The sequence below is a fragment of the Manacus candei genome, unplaced genomic scaffold (genome assembly GCF_025592945.1).
Source record: "Manacus candei isolate 608988 ecotype Guabito, Panama unplaced genomic scaffold, ASM2559294v1 h1tg000014l, whole genome shotgun sequence".
In the NCBI taxonomy this organism is placed as follows: Eukaryota; Metazoa; Chordata; class Aves; order Passeriformes; family Pipridae; genus Manacus; species Manacus candei.
In genome coordinates, this window is record NW_026138062.1 from 77,843,257 (window position 1) to 77,861,923 (window position 18,667).

The 18,667-nt window shown below is 62.5% G+C and overlaps 1 protein-coding gene across 2 annotated transcripts in view; it reads left to right on the forward strand.

Moving 5' to 3' along the window:
• The window catches only part of PDE2A (phosphodiesterase 2A), a 38,900-nt gene extending 22,502 nt beyond the window's left edge, over positions 1–16,398 (forward strand). For both annotated transcript variants that reach the window (XM_051779393.1, XM_051779394.1), the window contains 29 exons: positions 5,341–5,430; positions 6,057–6,145; positions 6,465–6,574; positions 6,823–6,878; positions 6,961–7,020; positions 7,115–7,274; positions 7,359–7,411; positions 7,866–7,940; positions 8,048–8,089; positions 8,176–8,244; positions 8,354–8,484; positions 8,612–8,723; positions 8,813–8,852; positions 9,460–9,523; positions 9,613–9,691; positions 9,783–9,960; positions 10,119–10,231; positions 10,473–10,550; positions 10,765–10,887; positions 11,074–11,144; positions 11,501–11,623; positions 11,727–11,814; positions 11,929–11,976; positions 12,095–12,169; positions 12,326–12,425; positions 12,604–12,716; positions 12,954–12,992; positions 13,152–13,258; positions 13,443–16,398. In XM_051779393.1, the coding sequence (XP_051635353.1) occupies positions 5,341–5,430; positions 6,057–6,145; positions 6,465–6,574; positions 6,823–6,878; positions 6,961–7,020; positions 7,115–7,274; positions 7,359–7,411; positions 7,866–7,940; positions 8,048–8,089; positions 8,176–8,244; positions 8,354–8,484; positions 8,612–8,723; positions 8,813–8,852; positions 9,460–9,523; positions 9,613–9,691; positions 9,783–9,960; positions 10,119–10,231; positions 10,473–10,550; positions 10,765–10,887; positions 11,074–11,144; positions 11,501–11,623; positions 11,727–11,814; positions 11,929–11,976; positions 12,095–12,169; positions 12,326–12,425; positions 12,604–12,716; positions 12,954–12,992; positions 13,152–13,258; positions 13,443–13,668 (2,712 nt within the window). In that variant the 3' untranslated portion in view covers positions 13,669–16,398. The remainder of the gene's footprint in view (positions 1–5,340; positions 5,431–6,056; positions 6,146–6,464; positions 6,575–6,822; positions 6,879–6,960; positions 7,021–7,114; positions 7,275–7,358; positions 7,412–7,865; positions 7,941–8,047; positions 8,090–8,175; positions 8,245–8,353; positions 8,485–8,611; positions 8,724–8,812; positions 8,853–9,459; positions 9,524–9,612; positions 9,692–9,782; positions 9,961–10,118; positions 10,232–10,472; positions 10,551–10,764; positions 10,888–11,073; positions 11,145–11,500; positions 11,624–11,726; positions 11,815–11,928; positions 11,977–12,094; positions 12,170–12,325; positions 12,426–12,603; positions 12,717–12,953; positions 12,993–13,151; positions 13,259–13,442) is intronic.
• Positions 16,399–18,667: the final 2,269 nt, after the last annotated feature.

Sequence of the window (18,667 nt, forward strand, 5' to 3'; positions counted from 1 at the left end):
CCCCACCACTACAGAGAGGATTCCCCAGGGAATTGTGGCTGTGGGGCTGAGGGAAGAGGCCTGAATCAATGTGGGGGACAGGGTGACAGGCTTTTCAGCAGTGTCACCCAGCCCACGGCAGAGCTGGGGGTAGCAGGAATGCTGTTTCCTCAGCCCTACGGAGAGGATTCCCAGGGAAACTGCGGCTGTGGGAGGGAGCAGGGAGGGGGACAGGGCTAGGGTGACAGGGTGTTCGCAGTGTCACTCTGCCCACAGAAAAGCTGCAACCTGCTGCCTTCAGGAGCTGCTTCCCGGCTCTGTGCCTCAGTGCCCCGCTGGCACCGCGGGGTGAGAGGCCGGTGACGCTCCCGCCGGCCCTGCCTTGTTGTCAGCCCCTTGTTGCCAACACACGGCCAGGGCTCGGCTATATTTAACCGCCTGGGCCGGAGCACGGGGCCGAGCAGCCGGGGGGAGCAGCCCCCCGGGAGGGGAGTGGGGCTGGGGGGGGCTTAGCATCGCCGGAGGCGGGAGAGGAGGCTGAATCACGGCTCGGGGATATTTCGGGATATTTTTAGCGCCGCCAGATTGCTCGGCAAATGCTTGGGCAGGGCGGCGCGGGCGCAGGCTGGGCGTTTGCTGGCAGCTGTGGCTCAGCCTGGGGGGCCCGGGGGGATCAGCTGCTCCCCCTGGCGCTGTCACCCTGCGGCCGCGCGCTGGAGAGGTGACAAAGGCAGGGACATCCGTCCCAGTGCGCTTGGAGACAGCCCCGGCTGCAACGGGCGGGGGCAAAAGGGGGTCCCGGACCAGCGTCTTTCTCCTTGAACCGGAGGAGTGAGGGGAGAAAGTTTCCCCATCACTTTTCCTGGAAAGGTGAAAGTGATGGGAAAAGGTGGAGCTGGGGCAGAGGAGAGGGTGTGGGTGTCCCTGCCTGCAGGGTTGGGGTAGGCAGGGAGCCCTTGGCCAGGGCCAGGGACCCAGGGTGGGGAGCAGTGAGGGGCTGTGCCGGTGGAGGCAGGCTGCCTCCCAGGAATCTGAACAGGATTTTGCTTTTTGACTGTCAGATGTAACAAGATCTAGAGGCTGGCAGCTAAAAATGCATCCTATGTGAAGAGCCTACAGTGGGAGGGAGCCCTGAGCCCCCAGCCCCAGCTTGGTGGGACTGCGATGGGGGGACCTCATGCGGGGCTCTGCTCCATGGGGAATGCCCTGGGGAGCAGCTCCACTGTCCTTGAAGCCTGCAAACCCCCTATGAGAGACATGGGGCTGCAGGGGGGTCCTTTTCCCTGCCCCAGACCCCTCCTTGCTGTATTCTGTGCTCCCAAGCATCCCCATCCCTTTGCACCTTGAGCCTGGCACACCCACCGGGCAGCACACGTGTGGGATGTGGGTACTGGGATGCGCTGCCCACGGGCACAGATAGCTGTGCAGTCACCATCTCGGATGCTCTAATCGGATTTGGGGTCCCCAACTGGGGGTGAAGTTGTCCAGACGGAGTGATGTCCAGCTCCATCCCAAGGGTGATCACTCAGGCAGGGGCTAATGCACTAATAATCCACTGCCAGAATTAATTGGGCTCATTTCCCTTGCGTTCCCTGGTGGAAGAAGTCCCACTGGAGGGGCAGGAGCTGGGCTCCGAGGGCTCGCAGTGAGATGGACGCCTCAAGCTCAAAGGGTCACCTCTGGCAGATCATTCACTTGGAATCTTTACAGCAAAGCTGGGCTGGAAGCTTGGCAGGGAGATGATTCACTTCCTCGAGGTTCTTTGGGGAGGGATGTGGCAGAAGCCTGCCATGGAAGCCTGGTCTGCTGCCAGCATCCTCCTGTGGAGCCAGCACCCATAGGTGCTCCAGCAGCGATGGCAGGATCCATCTGGGGCCCCCTCGGCCCAGCATCCCCTTGCAAGGCAGGGTGGGGGTCCTGCAGCCTGGCTCAGCAATCCCCCAGGAGCAGGATGCTCCCAGGCACTAGGCATTGCTGCCTGGCTCAGCTTCCCCGTGGCTAAAGAGGAGTCCTGTGGATGGCAGGTCCTGGATTTGAGCTCTGCCTGGTACAAGCTCTACTTGCCAAGTGGCCGAGTGTCCCCTCCTGGGAGAGATCCCAAATTCCAGGTACCCTCAAGGGGGCTGCACACCCCAGCGGGTGCCTCACTGCACTGAATCTGCCTCTGCCTGCTCCTGGGGGCTCCTCCTCACCCTGGGGGTCTCCATTCATCCCCCAGGAGCAAGGCCAGGGGAAGGGGTACAAGTCCAGGGACTGAGACCCCGTGAGGCCAGTGAGACCCCCCCAAACCCTTGGTGTCCTCCCCATGGCAGGTGTGAAATGAGCCTTTCCTGAGAGGAAGCCATCCAGGATGGGATTTCTCTATTCCGTAAACATCCAGAGGGGCTGAGGGTGTCAGGGGGGACAAACCAAGGTGCTGTGGCCAGTGTGGGGAGCAGGGCACAGACGTGGCTGCCCCTCCCGAAAAAAGGAGAGACAGCCTCCTTTTCACTGCTGCTGAATTCCCTCCACTGGGAGGGAAAAGCTGCTTTTCCATTCCAGCTGGGTCTGTGTAAGCCTGGAATGGGTGTCGGGAGGACTGTGCTGGAGTTTCCCACCACCTTATGGCTGGGGATGGGATGCTGCTGCCACTCTCCAAAGGGAAAAAGGGGGGAAAAATATAAGGAAAATTAAAAAGGGCCATTTTCCATGGCAGGGAGAGCAGGCAGTGCTCCGGAGGCTGGGCTGTGGTGGGATTTGGCTTTGCTGGAGCCAGAGCAGGAGTCTGTGTTGGAGCAGAGACAGATCCTTACTTTGAGGAGATGAATGGTGTCATTAATCACCCACCAGCTCCAGCAGGAATACTGAGGCAGATACGGCTCTGGTGTTGCACCGCACCATGGGATGCTGGCCAAGGGCAGCTGGCAAAATTCCTGCTGGCATCACGGTCCCCAGGGTCACCCTGTCAGCTCAGGAGTTCAGCTGAGTGAGACCAGTATCCCTGCCCTCTCAGGCCAGAGCAAGGGTGACAGCATTCCGTGGGTGAGAGTCCATGGGGCCATGTGAGTGTGCCATGGGGACAAGGCAGGAACCTGGACAGGGACAGGGCACTGCTCACCTGCTTTACAGCAGCAGCAGCATCCTCGGCTCCTGAGGCTGTTGGTGATGCCATGACACGTCCCCTGCCCCACACCCTGTCCTGGGATCTGTTCCCAAAGTCCTCTCCATGCAGTATTTTCCTCCGGAGTTGCTGAGTGTGCAGTGCTTGGGATGAGGGCATCGGGCTCTGATGAGGGCATGGGGCTCTGCTTCAGCAGCTGGGAATTGCAATCCCTCTGTGCCTCCTGTTTCGGTGAAGTTAATTAACCCGCCGTGCCCCCTTGGGAAGCATTACCATATCTCTGCTCTCCATGGAAGCTGGGATGCGGAGCAGGCACTGGGAACTGCCCCCTGGGAGAGGGGTGCAGGTACAGAGCTGGATGAGCTGGATGAGGCCGGCTTGGTGGGTCCTGGTGACATTCCTGGTGACAGGCATGGGGTAGCCAATAGCTTCATCTCCGTGCTGGTGCTGGAGCATCCCATTGCACCAGGGATGCATCCAAATGCCCCGGCATCCGTGGAGTAGAGATGGATCTGGAGGAGCCTCACCCAAACTGGGGTGGTGCCTGGATGGGGCCCATGGCATGGAGTTCTGGGAGTGGGACATGGGGAACCCCATGGGAGAGGCTGTTTATGGCAATACTCAGGATGTGGCTGTGCTGTCTCCAGGCCCGGGCCGTGTCCTGGCAGAGCCCCCAGAGCGGGGCTGCAGCACCCCCAGGCCTGAGGGACTGGGGTCACATGGGGTGAGGGTGTCAGGGCAAACCCCTGCTCTGGGCTGGGAGTGGGACGAGTGGGACAAATGGGATGAGTGGGGTAAGTAGGATGAGTGGAACAAGTGGAATGAGCAGGATGAGTGGTACGAGTGGGACGAGCCGTTGAGTGGGATGAGAGGGGCGAGCTGGATGCACGGGACAAGCAAGGTGGGTGGGATAAGGGGGATGAGTGGTTGAGTGGGATGAGCAGGATGAGTGGGACAAGCATTTGAGTTGGATGAGCCATTGAATGGGATGAGGTAGGATGAACTAGACTAATATGGTGAGTTGGCTGAGTGGGACGATGAGGTGAGTGGGATGAGCCATTTACTGGCATCAGTGGAACAAGTGGAATGAGTGTGACGCCCTTCCCAGCCCACCCTCACTCCCCCTGCCTCCTCCTCTGCAAACTTCCCTGCCTGCCTGAGCGCTCTCGCCTCATCTTGGGAGTATCTTTTTTTAGCTCCTGCAGCTTTCCCCTCACCACTCCAGAGAAGGACCCACATTCCCAGCCCTATTAAAGCCACCACCCACGTCCAGTTGCCACCTGTCTGTCCCCGTGCCCAGTGTGCCACTGGCACATGACACCCCAAGCAGACCCGGGGTCCTGCTCGGACTTTGCCCCATCTCCCCCCGCCCCCGGGGGGGCCGCTGTGGAGGATCCAGTGGGACAGAGGGACGGCGGGACGGCCACCTGGCCCAGGCCTGGCTGTATTCTACAGTGCATGTGTCTCCAGTGTGTGTAAGTGACTGGAGATGCGGCCCTGTTGGAATAACATCCAGCGCCGCTGTCTCCAGCCGGAAGCGCCCTCGCCTCCAGCCGCGCTCCCACGCGCCATCAGATCCCGCCCCGCGGCCGAGGGTGACCCGGGCTAGGGGTGGGGTGGCATGGAGAGGGGCTGCTGTCCCGGGGGGGATCCCTGGGTGCAGGGATGGGAACGGTCCTCGGGTCTGGTTGTCAGGGATGCAGCCTGGAGCTGCCTGGCAGAGCTGGGACTGAAGGAAGAGCAAATCCCAAAGCTGTTGTCTGGTGTCTGACTCGGAACATCCACTATTCCCATCATCACGTCATCCTCATCCTGGTCTCCCAGACGAGGGCTGGAGGCAGGAGCAGAGCTGGGAGGGTTGTACCATGAAGGCCCCTGTGCCCCCCAGCTTTTCCATGTGTCTGTCCCAACACCTCCATCCCTCCACGGGGTTGTTAATCCCCAGATGAGCTTTTATCCATCTTGTCCCATTTCTCTTCCCAGTGGTGCTTTATGGCATGGCTAGCACCGAGGGCAGTGTGGCTCAGTGTCAAAGCCTCCCCCCCCTTTCTGGGATGTGTCCGTATCCCCCATCATGGACACTGACCACAACAGGAGGGCTTGCCCCCCCAAAAGGCTCCGGGCAGGCTGGAGGCAGCTGCGAGGGGTCTGAGGGCAGGCGGACCCGTGCCATGGTGGGGTGAGGGAGGGTGGGTGCCGCACGCCCCTCCCTCTGGTGTGGGGCCGCGGTGACGCCCCGTTCTGCTGTGCCGTCCCTGCAGGATGCTCTGCTGAGCCTGGGCGCTGCGCTGGATGCCCCCGCCCTGCGGGATGCCCTCCGCCACGCCCTCGTCACCCTGCTGCCCGCCGTGGTACGTGGGGGCCTGGGGGGAGTGGGGGGCAGAGCATCCTGGGAGTTGTGGGGTTGCTGAGACCCCCTGGGCTGGGGGGAGCCCTGGGAGGGGACGGAGGGTGGATTCGTTGCTTGATTTCTTTGGTTGATTCTGAGGTTGAGCCTGGGGTGGGGTCTCCCTGTCCCCATCCCTCTGCACAATTCTCCCCCTATATGGGCCAGGGTGCTGGGGGTGGCCCTGGTGCTCGTGATGGCCTGAGGGTGCTGGTGTCCTTGGGGGTGCTGGTGTCCCTAGGGGTGCTGATGACCCTGATCCTGATGGCCCTGGTGCTGTTGAGCATTGTGCCAGAGCCATTCCACGGGGAGCCCTGGCCATGGCTGGGTGTGGATGGTGCACACGTGTGCAGGTGTGTGCAGGTGTGTGCAGGTGTGTGCAGGCGTGTGCACACGTGTGCAGGTGTGTCCAGGTGTGTGCACATGTGTCCAGGTGTGTGCACGCATGTGCAGGCGTGTGCACACATGCATGACTCTGTGTGTGTGTTCAGGATGTATCCATGTGTGTGTGTGTGTGCAAATGTGGGTGTGCACGTGTGTGGGTGTGCACGTGTGTTTGCACACACGTGTGTGCTGCCCCCCTGCCCCCAGGAGCACGTCTACATCTACCTGCTGGATGGGGACACGCGGCTGCTCTGCGACGACCCCCCCCACGAGCTGCCCCCCGACGGGAAGCTCAGGTGAGCTCGGCCACCCCCTGGCCTGGGCGTGGGCACACGGGCGTGGCCTGGCTGCTGTGCACCCACAGGCGTGTGCACAGGGGGCACGAGGTTTCCCACCCCGACCCCATCCCCGTCCTCATTCCGGCTCCATCCTCGTGCCCATCTCCTTTCCCTTCCCATCCTCGTCCTCACCCTGGATGTGCACGTGTGTGCGCAGGGGCCGTGTGTGTGTGTGCAGGGACACACGTGTCCCTGCCCAGGAGGTTGCCCCTTTGCAGGGGTTTCTCTGCCCAGGTGCTCTTCCCAGGGGGTTCTCAAGGTGTCCCTGTCCCCGCAGGGATGCTGTGCGGAAGCAGAAGCGGCTGGAGTGCGAGGGGCTGCTCCCTGCCGAGCTCCCTGGCCGGCACCTGGGCCCCCTGGCAGCACCCCTGGCCCCTGGCACGCAAGGTGGGGGCTGTGGGGAAGGGGGGTCTCGGGGGACAGGTGGTGGGTAGGTGGAAGGGTGGGTGGAGGGCTGGAGGTGTGAGGAGGCGGATGGGTGGAAGGATGAATGGATGGATAAATGGGTTGGTGGGTGGATGGAGGGTTGCAGGGGAGGATGGCTGAGTGGGTGGGTCATGACACATGGGGGCACAGTGAGGACATGCACCCCAAGAGCTGAGCTCCACCCAGGACTGACCCTGTCTCGCTCACAGTGCTCATCATCCCGCTGGTGGACAAGAACAGTGGGACCGTGGTGTGTGTCATCCTGGTGAGTGTGGGGACACGGGCAGGACTCTGGAGGACAGAGCCAGGGCCTGGACATGGGGGCCCTCACATCACTCCCCCTCCAGGTGCACTGTGGCCAGCTGAGTGACTCAGATGAGCAGAACCTTCGTGCACTGGAGAGACATGTGAGTGACTCCCTCTGCACTGTGAGACCCGCTGCCTGGGGACCTGTGACCCCCCCAAACTTGCTGTTCCTTGTCCTTTCTGCCCCCCTTGCAGGCCCTGGTGGCATTCCGGCGCCTGCAAGCCCTGCAGAAGCTGCAGCCCTGGCCCCAGGTCAGCCTCTCCACCAGCTCCTCCCAGACGTCCCTGGCCAAGCCCGAGAAGGCGCCTGAGAGCAGCTACAGCGACCTGGACTGCAAGATCCTGCAGCTCTGTGGTGAGTGGGGGACTCTGAGACGGGTGTCTGTGTGCAGGGTGGAACCGTGCCCGGCCCCTCACAGCACTGTGACCCCTCCCACAGGTGAGCTCTATGACCTGGATGCCGCCTCACTTCAGCTCAAAGTCATCAACTATGTGAGTAGTCACCCCGCCGGCCCCAACCTCCACCTGCCCCGAGCCCCGGGACACACTAGGGAGCCCTGTTTTATTTCAAAACACAAGAAAATTCCCCAAAGCAGAGACATGCCTCGAGCGTCAGCTGTGCAGTCACCAGCTGTGACCAGAGTGAACAGCCTCGTCACAACCATCCACAGTCTCCAGAGTTAACAGTGCCACCCTCAACCCAAAAACTGCTCTCTAGCACCCTGTACACAACCCCCAGTAGTGTCCAGTGAACAGCCTTGCCCTTGCCATCAGCGATTTCCAGAGTGACCCTGCCCAGGCACAGGGAAGAGGTTCTGGGGCGGGGCACCTGGTTTTGCATGGCACGTGTGGGTGCCCTGGGCACAGGGAGGCAGAGGAGGGGCCAGATCCTGCCCTGGGAGTGCTCAGGACAGGCTGAGGTGCTGACCCCCTGCTATCCCTTCAGCTGAAGCAGGAGACCCAGTCGCTGTGCTGCTGCCTCCTGCTCGTCTCCGAGGACAACCACCAGCTCTTCTGCCAGGTGGGTGCCACGAGGGTCTCCCAACCCTGACCCCCCAGCGGGTGCCAGGACACCCCCTGAGCACGGCGTCATCCTCAAGGGTACCTCCTTCCCTCCATCTCCTGCAGGTGGTGGGGGACCGTGTCCTCGAGGAGGAGATCAGCTTTTCGGTGAGCGGGGTGGGGGTGGTGAGGGGTGGGGGGCCTGGGGGGTGGGCAGGAGGTACCACGGGCTCACTCGTCCCCTCCCCCCACAGCTCACCTTCGGGCGCCTGGGGCAGGTGGTGGAGGACAAGAAGCCCATCACCTTGAAGGACATCAGCGAGGTGGGTACCAGCCGTGTGCCCCCTGCCCCTGAGGACACACAGGGGTAACTCCGGTGCCTCCCGGGGGCCGGCGGTGTTGGTTCCACCCCCACCTCACCTCTGCCCGCAGGAGGAGCACAAGCAGCTGAGCAGCATGTTGGGCTGCGAGGTCACCTCCATGCTCTGTGTCCCTGTCATCAGCCGGGCCACCTCCCAAGTGGTGGCACTGGCCTGCGCCTTCAACAAGCTGAGCGGGGAGAGGTGAGCGGTGGCTTGGCCGGGGCTCTGTGGGGCTGCACCCCCTTGCTTTGGGGGTGCTGGAGCACTGTCACCGTGGAGGAAGGGGGGTGGCCAGCGGGGACAGGGAACTGAGGTGTCCCCCCGCCAGCTACACGGACACGGACGAGCACAAGATCCAGCACTGCTTCTGCTACACCTCCACGGTGCTCACGAGCACCTTGGCCTTCCAGAAGGAGCAGAAGCTCAAGTGTGAGTGCCAGGTGAGTGCCTGTAGGGCCGTGTCACACCGTGTGTGTGTGTGTGTCCCACCTCGTGCTGGTCACTGATGGCATCCCCTCTGTCCCCCCAGGCTCTGCTGCAGGTGGCCAAGAACCTCTTCACCCACCTGGGTAGGTGCACGGGAGAGCCCCCATGGCAGGGGAGCACACAGGGGGCGGTGGCACTGGGGTCTGTCCCCAGCCAGGGAGGACCCTGTCCCCTTGCTGGGGGATGGTCACAGAAGGGTGACATGAGCTGGCACAGAGCCTGGCATACAGTGATGCTGCATGGCTGCACATGTGCATGTGGCATGACCTTGGAGCTCTTAGGAACGCGTGTGCACACGTGCTGCTGCAGAACACATGTATGTGCTGCACACACGTATGGGCACTGCTGCACACACGTATGGGCACTGCTGCACACACGTATGGGTGCTGCACACATGTATGGGCACTGCTGCTCACACGTATGGGTGCTGCACACATGTATGGGCACTGCTGCACACATGTATGGGCACTGCTGCACACACGTATGGGTGCTGCTGCTCACACATAGGTGCTGCTGCACACATGCATGTGCTGCTCACATGCCACACACACAGAGCCCTGTCCATTCGTGCCCCCCAACCTTCCTGCTGTGCCCCTGAGCTGAGCCCCCCCCTTCCATTGCCCGAGTGTGGGGTGTGGGGGCCGTGCTGCCCCGCTGGGGGTCCCTGACCCTGCCCTGCACCCCCCACAGATGACGTGTCCGTCCTGCTCCAGGAGATCATTACGGAGGCCCGGAACCTCAGCAACGCCGAGATGTGAGTGGGAGGGGGGCACACGTGTGGGGGGACACGGAGGGGACACGGGGCTCCCCTGTGCGTGCCAACGGCAGCGGCGCCCCTTGCAGATGCTCCGTGTTCCTGCTGGACCGGCTCAGCCACGAGCTGGTGGCCAAGGTGTTCGACGGCGGCGTGGTGGACGACGAGGTGAGCGCGGGGCCAGCGGGGTGGACTTGGGCGGTCCGGGGGTGTGTCCCGCCCCCCGAGCCTTGCTGGTGACGCCCTCCCCTGCCCGCAGAGCTACGAGATCCGCATCCCGGCGGACCAGGGCATCGCCGGGCACGTGGCCACCACCGGCAAGATCCTGAACATCAAAGATGCCTACTCACACCCGCTCTTCTACCGCGGGGTGGACGACAGCACCGGCTTCCGCACCCGCAACATCCTCTGCTTCCCCATCAAGAATGAGAGCCAGGGTGAGGGGGCGAGGGGGGCACACTGGCACGGGGGGCACACTGGCACGGGGGGCACGGGTGCCTCCGTCAGCACGTGGTGGTCTGGTCACTCGTTATGTGGACGTGGCACTGTCCCCAGCACGCGGGCCTGACCCCCCCACTGCCCCCCTCTGCTCCAGAGGTCATCGGGGTAGCGGAACTGGTCAACAAGATCAACGGCCCTTGGTTCAGCAAGTTCGACGAGGACCTGGCCACCGCCTTCTCCATCTACTGCGGCATCAGCATCGCCCACGTGCGTGCCGGGGGGGCTCAGCCCGGGGGGTCACACACAGGGGGGGTCCCGGCTCTGCCACGGCACAGAGGGACGAGGGGATGTGTGTGTGGTCCCTGTTCTGTGTGGACAAGCGGTGGTGGCCATGGGAGGGGGAGGGCAGACGTGGGGATAAGGATGTGCTGGGGTGCCAGGGTGGGCTGGGGTGCTGGAGGGTGTCTGCCCACCCCCAGCGCTCCCGTACCCCAATCCCACCCCGCAGTCCCTGCTGTACAAGAAGGTGAACGAGGCACAGTACCGGAGCCACCTGGCCAACGAGATGATGATGTACCACATGAAGGTGAGGTGGCATGAGGACAGGGACCAGGATGGAGACAGGGGTGGGACCCCTGCTCCCAGTGTGGTGCCACCACACTTCACCCCGAGGTGGTGGCACAGTGGGGTGGCGTTGATATCCCAGGGCTCTCTGCTCTCACTGTGGCTCATGTGGCCCTTGGGTCACTCTGGGGACCTGGTCATGGGCCAGCATGGGCCACTGGCTATGGCTCCCACAGGTGTCAGATGATGAGTACACCAAGCTGCTGAGTGAGGGCATCCAGCCCGTGTCCACCATCGACCCCAACTTCGCCAGCTTCACCTACACACCACGCTCCCTGCCCGAGGACGACACCTCCATGGTGAGGGCTGTGGGGACAGTCCTCAGCTGCCACTGTCCCCTGCTGCCCTCTGTCAGGTCACGTACATCAGCCCTGGGGGACTGGGATGGGGGAATGTGGCTGCATCCCTGAGCATTTCCCTGCTGGGCAGGGGTGGCTTATGGTGGGCATTGTCAACCCCTGCCACCCACCCTGTCCCCTCTGCAGGCCATCCTGAGCATGCTGCAGGACATGAACTTCATCAACACCTACAAGATGGACCGTCAGACACTCACCAGGTGGGTCCCAATCCTTCTCCACTACCCACCTTCTTATCCCCATCCTCATAACCGTCCAACTTCCCTGCACTTATCCCACTCCTTTCCCTGTTCCCTTCCCTGTCTCCATCCCCATCCACATTCCCATCGCTGTTCCTGTCCCTGTCCCAGTGCCTATCCACAACCACAACCACATCCACATCATGATCCACCTTCCCTGTCCCCATCCCTGTCCCTTTCCCCATTCCCAACCTGTCCCATCCTCATCCCCATCCCATTCTCCATCCCCAACCCCATGACTGCCCGGGGGACACCTGGCCAGGTGGAGGTCCCCAGGGGGTGAGATTGCCCCCTGCATGGGCCTGTTCCCCTGCCAGGTTCTGCCTGATGGTGAAGAAGGGGTACCGTGACCCGCCCTACCACAACTGGATGCACGCCTTCTCCGTCTCCCACTTCTGCTACCTGCTCTACAAGAACCTGGAGCTTGTCAACTATCTAGAGTAAGGCCAGGTGCCATCCCCATCCTTGTCCCTCATCCCCTGGCCCAGCTGGGGTGCTCCCTGCCCTCCTGCCTCCCTCAGTTTCCCTCCTCCCCCTCCCCAGAGACATCGAGATCTTTGCCCTCTTCATCTCCTGCATGTGCCACGACCTGGACCACAGAGGCACCAATAACTCCTTCCAGGTGGCCTCGGTGAGCCGAGCCCAGCGCTGGGATGGGCAGGGGTGGGGGGCACGGGGACAGGGGCAGAGCTGGGGGGCCTCTTTGCCCCCATAGCTCCATCACTCCAGCTGCTCTGCCTTGCAGAAATCGGTCCTGGCCGCGCTCTACAGCTCTGAGGGTTCTGTCATGGAGGTAAGACCCCCCAGACCTCCCACTGCCTTGCTCTCTGGGGTTCTGGCTGCGTGCCAGCATCCCTGCCTGCTCCCTGCCTGCTCCCTGCCTGCTCCCACCATCCTGGTTTCTCCCACAGAGGCATCACTTTGCCCAAGCCATCGCCATCCTCAACAGCCAAGGCTGCAACATCTTTGACCACTTCTCCCGAAAGGTGAGCCCCCCACCTTGACGCCCCTCCCGGGCCACCCCCTGCCCGTGCTGAGCCCCTGTGTCCCCTCCAGACCCCCAGCTCCCCATCCCTGGATCTCTGGGGATGCGGGAGCTGGCGGAGGCACAGAGCTGGTCACGGCAGCTGCCTTGTCCACAGGACTACCAGCGCATGCTGGACCTGATGAGGGACATCATCTTGGCCACTGACCTGGCCCACCACCTGCGCATCTTCAAGGACCTCCAGAAAATGGCAGAAGGTGAAGCTCCTGGGATTGAGATTGGGTCTGGGGGGGTGGTGAGAACTCATCCCACCAAAGCTGGGAGGTGGCATTGGAGGTTCTGGCTGTCCACAGAGTCCTCATATGTGGAGTGGTGGGGCTGTGGAGCTCCTTCCTGAGCCCCCCACTCCAACCCCTCCCCACTCTCTGCCCGCAGTGGGGTATGACCCCAAGAACAAGCAGCACCGCAGCCTGCTGCTCTGCCTGCTCATGACCTCCTGCGACCTCTCTGACCAGACCAAGGGCTGGAAGACCACCAGGAAGATCGCAGTGAGTGCCACACCACGGGACTGCCCCCTGAACACCACCCCACAACCCTCCCAGGTCACCTGCATGGCACCAGGGACCCACCTGCCCCTCCACGCGGGACCCTGAAGGGTGCAGCAGTCCCCCCCATGCCAGGACTGTGTCCCTGCCTGATGCAGAGCTGTGGGGAAGGGTCTGGAGGGCAGGGGTTGGGGGGTCAGCCCGGGCTGCACCCCCTGCACTGACACGTTTCCCTTGCAGGAGCTGATCTACAAGGAGTTCTTCTCCCAGGGTGATCTGGTAGGTGCCACCTGGCAGGGCTGGGCTTGGCCAACACCCTTGGCAAGCACCAGGGAGAATGGGATGTGGGGGTGGGTGGTGAGCAGAGAGGTGTTGCCCAGGAATGGGGTGGGGGACTGCCACTGGCACTGTTGGCTAACATCTGATGGCTCCGTGCAGGAGAAAGCCATGGGAAACAGCCCGCTGGAGATGATGGACCGAGAGAAAGCCTACATCCCCGAGCTGCAGATCAGCTTCATGGAGCACATCGCCATGCCCATCTACAAGTGAGCCCCGGGGCTGGCACTGGGGTGGGGGGACCCCCTGCCACCCCCCACCCCTCTCAGGGTGGGAAGGGGGTGCTGCACGGGGTGTCTTGCATTCGTTTGGGTTCCAAGCAGTAGGGATGGGGCTCCACCCAGCTAAGGAGGTGCAGCCCCGTGCTGATGGGGTGTACCCCCCACCCCCCAGGTTGCTGCAGGACCTGTTCCCCAAGGCAGCAGAGCTCTACGAGCGGGTGGCCAGCAACCGGGAGCAGTGGACCAAGGTCTCCCACAAATTCACCATCCGAGGCTTGCCCAGTAACAACTCCCTGGACTTTCTGGATGAGGACTATGACCCCCAGGCCCCAGACCCCCAGCTCAATGGCTGCCTGGACCCCGAGGTGGGGCAGCCCCCCGAGGCCGTGGCCGAGTGAGGGAGGCGATGGGGGGGCCACAGCCATGGCTGGGCCAGGAGCATCCCCAAGCCTCATCCCCCAAACCATGGGGGGGAGTTTTGGGGGGACATCAGTGACTCTGGACCATGACAGCAAGGGCTGTGTGCTGCCAGCACCCACTGCTGGCCCTTCCCCACCAGTGGGTGACTGTCTCCTCCCTCTGGGGCAGGTGTCCAGGTGTCCCCTCCACCTGGTGGGCCCAGGGACACTGCCTTGTTGGCTGGGAGCACCAGGGGACACTGTGGGGCTGGGGGATGGATGTGCTTTAAACTGCCTTAAGGCTGCAGGCCCTGTCCCCGTGGGGTGACGATGAGAATGAGTCCTCAGTGGAAGCAGCCCTGGAGGGGTCAGTGTCCCTGAAATGGGTGTGTGGGGGCCAGTGGGACAGAGGGGGATGGCAGGATGGTGAGGGGCAGTGGGAGAGCCATGGAGTGGCTGCAGAGTGGAGGTGTGTGTTTCTGTGGACCGTGGATCTGGCCCACTGAAGGAGGTTGGCTCCAGCTGGAGGAGGGAAGAGGCACCTGGAGCGGGATGGCCATGGGGATACTGTGCCTGCATGCCCTGCTGGGTCCCACCATGGAGAAGCTGCTCTGGCCTCTTCCCAGTAGCTGCTGAGCATCTGTTGGCTAACATCCCCCACTGCCTGGGACCCCTGGATCCGCTCACCCATGGAAGGACTCGTATCCCTCGCCCAGCTCAGTCCCACGCAGCCACGTCCCCTGCAAGGGCTACACGTGTGCCAAGGCTGGGGGCCCTGCTTCTGCTTTGCACACACGGGAGGGGGGGGGGGCCTGTGCTCCGCAGGGGGTCCACCCGGTCCCAGCCGTGTCCCTGCTGTGTCCCCACCGTGTCCCTGCTGCGTGGGTGTTCCTGTGGTGCCCACCCAGGAGCCTCTTCACTGCAAGCAGCTTCCCTGGCTCCCAGCGCGTCGGGAGCACCCCTGGCTCGCAGTGGCTTCACAGCTCCAGCCATACTGACCCGTGTGCACGGACCCCGCCGGCGCCCTGGGCTCCCTCTGCTCCTGCTTGGCCCTGTGCACGGATGCTGTTGGTCTCCCGTGGTCACTCTGGCCGTCCATGGACCCTGATAGTCTCCCACCACTCCCCTGTCATGCTGACAGCCGTGCATGCACCCCACCAACCTCCTGTGGTTCCTCTGGCCCTGCAGACCACCCTACCTGGACCCTCACGGTCTTTCGTGGTTCCTCCTCTCCTACAGACCACCGTGCGTGGACCTTGCTGACCTTCCTGTGGTCCCTCCAGTGCCACAGCTGAACCCCTATGGACCCCCTCAGCCCCAGGGGGTCCACCAGCCCCACAGGGTCCAACTGTGTGTGACCCAGGGCTCCGTCACCCCATCCAAAGCCACTTGAAACACCCACGAGCAGGGGAACCGTGGTGAGCAGCTTGCCCTGCCGGGGGTCAGCCAAAGGGGGTGTCGGGGATGAGGGTGGGAGCTGAGCCCTGAGGGATTGAGGTGCACTGAGCCCCCAGGCTGCATCACCCAGCTCGTGGGAGCTGCATGGGTTCACCACCAGAGCAGGGGCAGGTGATGGGAGCAGCATGGTGAAATTCTGGCACTGCTGGCATCAGTCCCACGGATGCTGGTCCCACCAGGCTCAAGAGTGGACGTGGGGCCATTTGCTGTGCCATCCTCACTCCTCTGCAGCACTCCATGGCACCATCCCAGTGGTGCACAGCAGGTCCCTCCAGGATTTGGGCGACACTGAGGCCGTTCCTCTCCTGGGCTCGTCTGTAAGCAATGCCTTCATTCCCGTGTTCTTGGGATCCCTGGAGCGTGTGCCTGCAGCAGCCACGGGAGAGCCCAGCGCTGAGCTGCCCCCGCGCAGATGAAGTGACCTGAGTTCCTTTTGCCTTACCTACTCGGAGATGCCTTGAGCGAGACGCTTTGCCCGAGCCCTGGTGGGACCCACCTCGTGACCGCGTCTGGCTGCTGGCCCACGGCTTTGTCCCCAAGGCCCCCTCAAGCCCTTCTCCCTTCCCCACGCCCACCGGGGGGTCCCAGAAGGCAGCAAACCCCCAAGCAGCAGGAAGAGGACAGTGGCTCCACCTCTGGCGTGGCGTGGCGCTGGCATGGCTGTGGCACCAATGTCCCGGGGGTACAACTGTTCCCAGATGGGCCCCGCATCCCAGTGCCGACCCAGGGGTGCCTGGCGACGTGGGGGTCTCTCCATCCGATGGATGTGGGGGTGTCCTGCGCTTGGGTTCTGCATCCAGGGTACCACACCACGGGGGGTCACGCAGGGATGCCTGTTTCCCAGCTGTATCCCACTTTTCCAGCCCCGGCTGCTGGTGTGCATAGGTGGTCGATGCTTTCCTGGCTCCCGCCCCTGTACATACCCCTCTGGATCCGGGGGAGCGCAGCCAGCCCAGCCCAGCTCACCCACGAGTGTGCCTGGGCGTGTGTGGGTGTGCAAACCTCCTCCAGCTTTTCCGTCCTTCCCTCTCGCAGCACTGGTTGTTCTGGGCTCCAACGGAGCCTGGGGAGGAGACGGCTCTTCTCTTTCTTCCTCTCCTCCTCCCCTTTCTCCTTCTTTTTCCCTCCTCTTTCTCCTCTCCTCCTCCTCCTCCTCCTCCTTCTCCTTCTTTTCCAACTTCTCCACCTCCTTCACCCCCTTCTCCTCCTACTTTATTATTATTTCTCTTTTCTGGTGGGTTTTGGTTTTCCTAAATAAATTTCATACACCGACCTCCCTGTGACGGGTTGGTGGGTGGCCTCGTTGGGAACTGAGGGGCTCCAGTTGAGACTTATGCACTCCAAAATTGCCCTCGGGGGGGCGACTCAAGCTTGGGCCATGTAGTTCTGACCCCTCCTCCCCAGGAAGCTCAAGCCCCTCCCTGGATGTTCCAGTCCTGTGGAATGCTCCAATGCCCCAGGATTCACTGATCCCCACCCTGGGTGCTCCAGCCACCCAGGTGCTCTGGTTTCCCCCCCCCCCCCCCCCATGCCCTGTTCCCTCCTGGAATGTTCCAGAATCCCAGGATGCTCCAATCCACTGGGATGCTCTTTCCACCCCCATCTGCCAGATGGAGACTCCCCATGCCTGGCCAGGAGCTGGGCTTGGGCAGGATCCAGCTTGGACTGGAACTGCAGTGGAGTCCCGGGCTGGGATGCAGGATGGGGCCTGTGCCGGGACCCCTCAGTGCCTGGGCTGGGACTGGGGGAGGATCCAGCCCTGGGCTGCTCCTCTGGCTCCAGCAGCCATCCCTGCACGGCAGGAGACACCCCAGTCTGCCCGTCATCCTCGCATCAGGGCTGTGGTTTTCATTCCCACCATCCTGCTAAGGAGCAATTTATTATCCGGGATCAATGCGGCGCTTTCATCCCAGCCCAGTGTGACAGTTATCCCGGGCCATGGAATCTGATGCTGGAGGAGAAGTCCCCGGAGGGTTTGGTGCTGGCACGCGCTGGCGCTGCCCAAGATGCCAAAACTGGAATGAAAAACTGCCCAAACTACCAAGTGCCCCTCCACCCGCCCTGCTCCCAGCCGCGGTTCAAATCCCGGATTAAATCCTTTAATCCTCCGAACTAGTCCCAGAACAGGGCCTGGGGCTCCCGGCCAGGAGCTGCCCCGCTCCAGCCTCTCGCCACTGATGGCTCCGTGACATCCCTTCGCCTTCCCGGACGCACGTGGGGTATCACGGCCCCCCTCCTGACCCTCACCCGCCTCGGGCCTGCCTTCGCTTCCTGGCTGTGTCACCACTCCGTCCCCGCTTCCCGGGTGTCCCTAAGGTGGGGTGCACGTGTCCCCTGGGGGGTGCAGGTGTGCCCTGGACACCCCACCTGGGCGTCCCCAGGTGACGTCCCTCGGTCCCAGGGATGGGAGGGGGTTCTCCAGCGGGGGTCTGGAGGTGCCACCGGGATCACCTGGAGGTGCCACCGGGATCACCCGGGGGCCGCTCCCCTTTGGCTGCTCTGCGGGCGGGAAAGGCAGGCAGCCAATGAGGAGGGAGGGGCGGGGCTGCCTGCGGGGAGGGCGGGGATCCCATTGGAGGAGGGGCGGAACAGGGGCGGGGCAGGGATATGCAAATGAGAGGGTGTGTGTGCACGTGTGTCTGTGTGTACACACGTGTGTGTGCACTTGGGGGGGGCGGGTGTGAGTGTGTACACACGTGGGTGTATGCACGCGTGTGCACATGTGTGTGCACGTGTGTCTGTGCACACGTCTGTGTGTGCGTGCACGTGTGTGTGTGTGTGTGCACATGGGGGTGTGTACATGTGTATGTGCACATGGGGGTGTGTGTGTTCACCCGTGTGTGTGTTTACACATCTGTGCCTGTCTGTGCACACGTGTGTTTGTGTGTGCTTTTCAGCACGGGTGTCTGCCCATGTGTGTGTCTGTGCACACACCGTCTCTGTTTACACGTGTCTCTGTGTGTTCATACCTGTGTCTGCGTGTCTCCGGGCCCATGTCTGTTCACACCGGTGTCCGTGTGTTCACACACTGTGCTCACACACATCTGTGTTCACACATGTCCCTGTGTGCGTTCACAGACACGTCTCTGTGTGTTCTCCCATGTTCACACGCATGTCTTTGTTCACACACGTGTCTGTGTCCAACTGCATCTGTTCACACGCATCTGTTCACACGCATCTGTTCACAGCCATATCTGTGTATATGTGTGTCTGTGCCCCTGTGTGTGTGTGTCCCTGTGTGTCTGTGTGTCCCTGTGTTTGTCTGTATGTCTGTGTCCCTATGTGTGTGTGTGTCCGTGTGCGTGTGTCCATGTCTGTGTGTGTGTGTCCCTGTGTGTCCATGTGTGTGTGTGTGTGTGTGTCCCTCTGTCTGTGTGTCCCTATGTGTGTCCCTGTGTCTGTCTGTGTATCCATGTGTGCGTGTGTGTGTGTGTGTCTGGGTGTGTGTCCCCCCCACGTGTATGTCCCTGTGTCTGTGTGTCCGTGTGTGTGCGCGCCTGTGTGTCCTTGTCTCTGTGTCTGTGTCCCTGTGTCTGTCTGT